This window comes from Drosophila rhopaloa, unplaced genomic scaffold (genome assembly GCF_018152115.1).
Source record: "Drosophila rhopaloa isolate 14029-0021.01 unplaced genomic scaffold, ASM1815211v1 contig_3, whole genome shotgun sequence".
In the NCBI taxonomy this organism is placed as follows: Eukaryota; Metazoa; Arthropoda; class Insecta; order Diptera; family Drosophilidae; genus Drosophila; species Drosophila rhopaloa.
The window spans coordinates 11690869-11697127 of record NW_025335123.1 but is presented as its reverse complement, the minus strand read 5'-3'; the positions used below and the strand labels follow the sequence as shown (position 1 = coordinate 11697127).

The window sequence follows — 6259 nt, the reverse complement described above, 5'->3', positions numbered from 1 at the left end:
TCTTTTGTGTGTTAGTCTAGGTGTAAGCACACTCGTACTTTGTTTTTATGCACGCCTTGTTTTCAAATATAAATTGATCGATACATACTTATCGAAAGATGTATTGTTATTGTTGATCGATTTGTAATATCAAAGTTATAAGTTTTATTATGTGCAAATAAGTAGGTCACAATAATCTATTGCTGATACAACCTTATTTGCAGTTCGAAATTCAACAAAATTTGTATTTGCAATTGAAGCGTTCGTATAAACGTAGTATCACACAACCATACAAACACACACGCACACACACGGGACACACACACTGCAGCAGTGTGCTTGTCCACGATGCCTAACAAATTGTTATTTTATTTTAAAGCGTATTTTAACTATAGCGTATCCCTAAACGAAAATTGTAATACCCTTCTTCTTTTGTAAATTGAGTTTTTTGTTTTTTTAAAAAGAAAAGAAAAGAAAACGTGATAATCTACACACGCCCACACGAAACACAAAAACCAGTCACAAGAAAAAAAAAACAATTATATGAAAATAGTCAAATTTGTAAAGTTAAAACACTACTGGCCTTAATGAAATATATATTTAAAAAATATATATATACGATAGATCAGTGCAAAAATGAAAAAAACAAACAAAACGAAAAGCAATTAATTAATATATAAAAATATCTTTAAACAAAAGCAAAAAATCTAGTAGGCAAAATGTTATATACACATTTTTTGCTCAGTATTATGTTTTAAACTAAATTTAAGCGAGTTATTGTTTCCTGTTTATATTTTTTTTTCGTAAACACTATTTTTACGATTTTTCGTTTTTCGATTTCGAGTTTGATTTTTTCTTCTTAAACAACAAACTCCCTGCGATGGCAATTAAGATTAAAGAGAAATCTTATGATATACCATAAACACGTCTACAAAACGATATATATATATATATATCTTTTTCGTTTTATTTAAACGATTTACTTAAACATTAATGAAAAAAACACATACACAACAAATTTGTGAGAAAAAAAATACAACAAATATTTTTCTTTTTTTTTTGCTTAGCATGTTAAGTAGTTCATTATATTATGTAAAATATATAAAACAAATAAATGAATATAAATCTAATTGAAATGATTACTTTTACTGGAGGAAGTAAACGTGATTTGGTAATGTTCTGTCGGTCATGCGTTAATTAGTTAAAAACATTTTCTTATCGTATCGTAAGCGCAACTAATTTGTTATAATTTCGCTTCTTTATGGAAGCTGCATATGGAAAAGCCGTTTTAAGCGCCAAATAAATACCCAGTATGTTAAACAATTAAAAATTTTAAAGAATTAGCAACATGTCTGAACATGCATGGAAACTGAAACACAATTATTTTTTTACAATTTATAATGACATTTTAAGATTATTAGGTACTTTTTTGTATGTAGTCCGAACTTTTAGGGAAACCCATCATAAATGTTTTAAAATATATAAAATTTAAAGTTAAATTATTATTCGTTAATGTAGATTTACTTAGGCTCTAATAGTTGTCAAGAGTTACAGCAGGAAACAAGTTTTGGTTCTAGAATTTGTGGGTTTTACTAGTTTTGGGAACGGCAAACAATGAAAACCAAAAGCAGACCGACAGCTTATGCTACGATTGCTGGACGTCGAAATGCCAGCTATCTTAGACTAGATGGAGGACTGCTGCCCTCAAAGGACGATGGCTTCGTCCTCCTGGAACTGCTTGTTCTTGCGCCGCCGGTTAGACTTGATCTTGCTGAGCACACTGTAAGCCTGTTGGATCTCGATGAATCGCTGGTGAGCCTGGGCACGCAGGGCCTCGTCCTTGACCTTGTCGGGATGGTACTCCTTGGAAAGCCTCCTGTAGGAGGCGGTGATCTCCGCCTGCGAGGCTGTGGCACTCACGCCCAGCACCTTGTACGAATTCCGCTCGCCATCCACGTCCATGCTCTCAAACACCTCCTTCCAGGTCTCGTACCATCCGTGATGTTGCGCATAGTTGTAGGTGTCCAGCAGGGCCTGCTTGAGATCCGTCCACCAGGCGGAGGCCAGGAAGTTGTGGATGGCCTCGTGGATGGGCACCTCGCCGCCGTCCTCGTCCGAAATGGTACCATTGAAGTACAGGAAGCTGCCCCAGAAGGCGCAGTATATGACAACGGCGGTGGTGAGCTTGAAGGTCCTTTCTCCAGCGCTTCCTCGGCGCGGCGGAGTCCTACGCCACTGCTTGGAGATGCCATCAAAGGTCAAGGCCGCAACGAGGCCAGTGAGCAGCAGGGAGTAGGTCTCGTCATAGATCAGATACCTGGCCGGATAGACCAAATAGGCGGCCAAGAGGCAGTGCCACCAGACGCCCTGCTCCCGGCCAATGTTGCCCACCAGCCAAACGCCCAAGGACACGAACAGCGGTATGGCCCAGTGCAGGAAGCTCAGGTCCCAGCCGCCGACCAGTGACTCCGGAATGGCCATTGCGCACACCTGGCCGAACAGGTGGCCGATCATCACCTGGCCCACGAATCTCTTCGAGGAGTATGTCGGTTTCGGATACGCCTGCAGCTTGGCCACGAACAACTTGACGAATCGCGGATCCTCATTCGCATCCCGGACATATTCCGGGATCAGGAACAGCTCGCCCATCCATCCGATGCCCATGTAGCCGCCCAGAGTGCACCACCAAATAAAGGCGTGGCGATCCCGATGCAGATACAGATGATGCAATCCAAAGATCCCGCCGAAAAGCCAGCATAGATAAGCCACCACCACCGATTTCTGGGGCGGCAGGGCATTCACCTCCTTCTTTTTGCCCTTGCTTTGGGTCTGGACGCCATTGGACTTCAGTTTCGAGGGCGATCCTCTGGAGGAGTCGTTGGAATTGCCCTTGCTGGCGACGGGTGATGTTGTCTGCTTGGTGCCCATGATTCTTCAATTAGATGACTGTGAAGGAGATACAAAATTTATTATAAATGGGGTATTACTAGGTTTCAGAAGCTTTTGGGAATTTCAGAGTCACTCGCATTATTGCTTTTACTAAGAAACCTATATTCTACGTTATTATACTCAGAAGCAAACTTGACATTAATATTAGCAAAGCTTCATTGCTTTAAACTAGCTTGAAGTACATCTTTATTATCCCAAAAATGTTATGGGCTGATGATTTAGAATACTATTAATTATACTAAAATAAATCATTTGGAACCATTTTCCCTTGAAAATCTTTTTCGAGCGATAATATTTCATGTCTAATGAAATTACTTTAAAGTTCTACGAAATTAAAGTAAAACATACATGCTGAAAGTCACTTTTAAATTTTATTAAAATAGTTAATGTAAGGAAAGCTAAATAAAGATATAGGCTTATAAATATATATTTTTAGGCCACTTTGGCAGGAGACACTTACCTACACTCAGTCGACCTCAATTTCTTGTGAAATTGTCGCTGCGCAGGCGCAACTTCTTGGCCACGACTGTAAATGGTAGAAAGAGAGGTGGAGAAAGACGCAGCGCAGAACTTTCTCTTTTCACAAATTCTACGCACGCAGCAACAACAAAACGACAAACTGAATCACAAAAAAAAATACACCACGTACATTGACACGTTTAATTTTAATTGGTTCTCCCACTTTTCTCGGAAAAATATAATTACAACCACTAAAATATATTGAGCGATAAGAAAATTGTTGTTTTGCGGGCCGAATTAAAAAATTGAATAAAAAAAACTTCTGAGCTCGGCTTTTTGTCAAGTGTGACCAACACACAAAGCGCTTTAAAATACCACTGATCGAAATATATACTAAAACAAATTGAAAAGTTTTTAGATCACAAATATACAATTTATATATTTGTATAATCTGAGTTAGTTTTTGCAATAGATCTTAAAACTTACAAGGTATAAATGTATATGATCATTTTCCTGCGTTTCAAAATTGGAATAATCACACAATTATAGATCAAATTAAAATTGAATGATATATGTATAATGTAAACTTCTCGATAAGAGTTACCACTTTTTTTAACCATACAGAAATAATTAAACCTATCAATGTTCAAAATCCAGTTTTAAATATTCCTAATTACTTTTGATCTTAAAAAAAGGTATTTAAAAATGAAATACTTTTATTTATTCTCGGTTTTTGTTCGTTCGCCTAATATGGCATAATTGCATATTCGGCACGGCTTACATGTATAAAAAGAAATTTTGTTTTCGATATTTTGACACATTATTTGAGCTTTTACAATCAACTTAGCCTATGATTAAAGTAAAAATAATAATCAAATAGAATTGGATTACCAACTAAAATTTGTGTGAGAATTTGTTGATCGCAGGTGTGTTATGAAATCCTTTCGAGATTTTAGTTATAAATATTGCGTCAGAATGTAGTCATTCAAATATTTTAAAGCAAATATTAAATGAGGCATTTCAAATAGCTTTTTGAAATAATTAATCACTTTTTCAAATAATCATTGCTGTAATATAATGTAATCGGTAAACTAATGTATAAACTGTCTATTGACATATTTAGGTTTCCGAATTTTGTGAATGGAAATCTGAACATATTTTAAAGTCAAAAAAAATATTTAGGTTGGTCTATAACGTTTAAATCAATATTGCAAATTCTTTAAAAATTCAAAAAGCCTTTAAAACTAGACTAAATCTAAATCTAAAACTTGAGAAAATCCATCAGCACACCTGCATACGTGTGTTGTAATACTTTTCTTTTGGATTAATAAATATACGAGGCAAAAAAAAAACACCTTTCCGTTTAGGAGCTAACATTCCGGAACCAGCTCCGGACTTAAGATGAGTGTAGTTGCTGGTCTTGAACGTTCGCCGCTTAGTTGTTCTTCTTCTTGGGCTTCTTGGGATTGCGGGAGCGCGACTTGGCCTTGCAGAGCGGACAGATGGGCGCGTTCCGGTGGATCTGCTGGTGGCAGGAGAGACAGGACTTCATGGGCGGCGGCTGCTGGCGGAGATTCACATTGAAGTCGGAGCGGAACGAGGGATGATGGCCGATGCCGATGGAGGGCGATTGTTGGAGTCGATTGCTGGGCGGCGGCGGCGGTGGTGGTGCTGAGAAATCGCCCTTGCCCAGACGCACTGCAGCAGCGGCCGCAGCGGCGGCGGCAGCAGCACTGCCCGCTCCCGGCGGTGCGGGCGGCATGAAGGCGTGTCCAGGATTCCCACCGCCAGGTCCTGCGCTGCCAACCGACCCGCCACCACCGCCTGCTCCGCCGCCGCCGGCACCACCCTGGCCGCCACCCGAGGGCAAGGCGGTGACGGTGGCCTCCGGCATCAACGGATGTCGGGCATGCGGACGGGCCAGCGCGGAAGACTGGTTAACCGAGGCGGCCGCCGCCGCAGCGGCTGCTGCTGCTGCCGCCGATTGGGCGGCCACCTTCAGGAAGTTGGTCTGGAAGCGGTCCTTCGAAATGGGACTGCCCTCCTCCTCGTGCAGGTCCCTCAGGGGACTCAGTCCGAGGTAGTCGCGGCGCATGTGATCGATCTGGTACTTGAGCGCCAAGTACTCCTCGTACACCCGGTTGGCCATGTCGAAGGAACGCGTCTGGTTCTCCTTCGTCTGCTTGATGATGTTCTCCATGTCGTTGATGTCGGCATGAATCTGGCGCAGCTCCTCCACATGCGACATCTTCTCCTCGAGCAGGTGCTCCATCTCCTTGCGGTACTCCTCCAAGCACTTCTCCTCGTCGTCGCTCAGCTTCACCTCCTTGATGATCCGCACCTTCAGCTTCTCCAGGGACAGCGTCTTGTCGCGTATGTCCTTGATGGCCTCCAGTTTGGCGTAGTAGTGTCGCTCGTTCGAGCTAGAAATCTCGCTGGTGGCCATTTTCGATCCAAGCGCTGTGTGTGGTATATTGGGATATAATATTTTCGAAAGACTCGAGTGTTTTCTTTGGCCCCCTCCTCTGGGGTTATGTTTATTTTGCACTTTTCACTAGCCAAATGCTTCTGGATTGGAACTTTCGACTGGTCTGCAAGCATCTAATGCAGCCGGTTCAATTTGGGGCAGTAATCCTGCTCAATGGATCACTTTTAATTGACTTCTTTGATATTTATTTGATTTTTTCGCTTTACTTTACTTTTGTGTATAGTAGAGTAGTTTAGTGCAGTGTGACAGTGTCGATAACCATACAAAATACCATACGTCCTAAAAATAAATACCAGTATATACAGTTTCAAGGAATACCATAAATATTTAATTAATTATCAAAACCCATTTTCTCTTTTTTCCTGTACTGAAATAAACACAAAG

The 6259-nt window shown here is 40.9% G+C and overlaps 2 protein-coding genes across 2 annotated transcripts; both read right to left on the bottom strand.

The window, feature by feature from the left end:
- Positions 1 to 443: 443 nt before the first annotated feature.
- LOC108038431 (dnaJ homolog subfamily C member 22) lies at positions 444 to 3746 on the bottom strand. Its single transcript, XM_017115217.2, has 2 exons — positions 3389 to 3746; positions 444 to 2925 (listed from the first exon to the last, which is right to left on the bottom strand). Exon 2 carries the CDS (start codon positions 2905 to 2907, stop codon positions 1684 to 1686), a length of 1224 nt encoding a protein of 407 aa, XP_016970706.1. The 5' UTR covers positions 2908 to 2925; positions 3389 to 3746; the 3' UTR covers positions 444 to 1683.
- Positions 3747 to 4085: 339 nt separating this feature from the next.
- LOC108038432 (zinc finger C4H2 domain-containing protein) lies at positions 4086 to 6123 on the bottom strand. Its single transcript, XM_017115218.1, has one exon. It carries the CDS (start codon positions 5831 to 5833, stop codon positions 4823 to 4825), a length of 1011 nt encoding a protein of 336 aa, XP_016970707.1. The 5' UTR covers positions 5834 to 6123; the 3' UTR covers positions 4086 to 4822.
- Between the last annotated feature and the right edge of the window lie 136 nt (positions 6124 to 6259).

Bases quoted from the DNA above. Each gene is read 5' to 3' on its own strand.
- LOC108038431 (XM_017115217.2), bottom strand. From the start codon at position 2,907: ATGGGCACCAAGCAGACAACATCACCCGTCGCCAGCAAGGGCAATTCC.
- LOC108038432 (XM_017115218.1), bottom strand. From the start codon at position 5,833: ATGGCCACCAGCGAGATTTCTAGCTCGAACGAGCGACACTACTACGCC.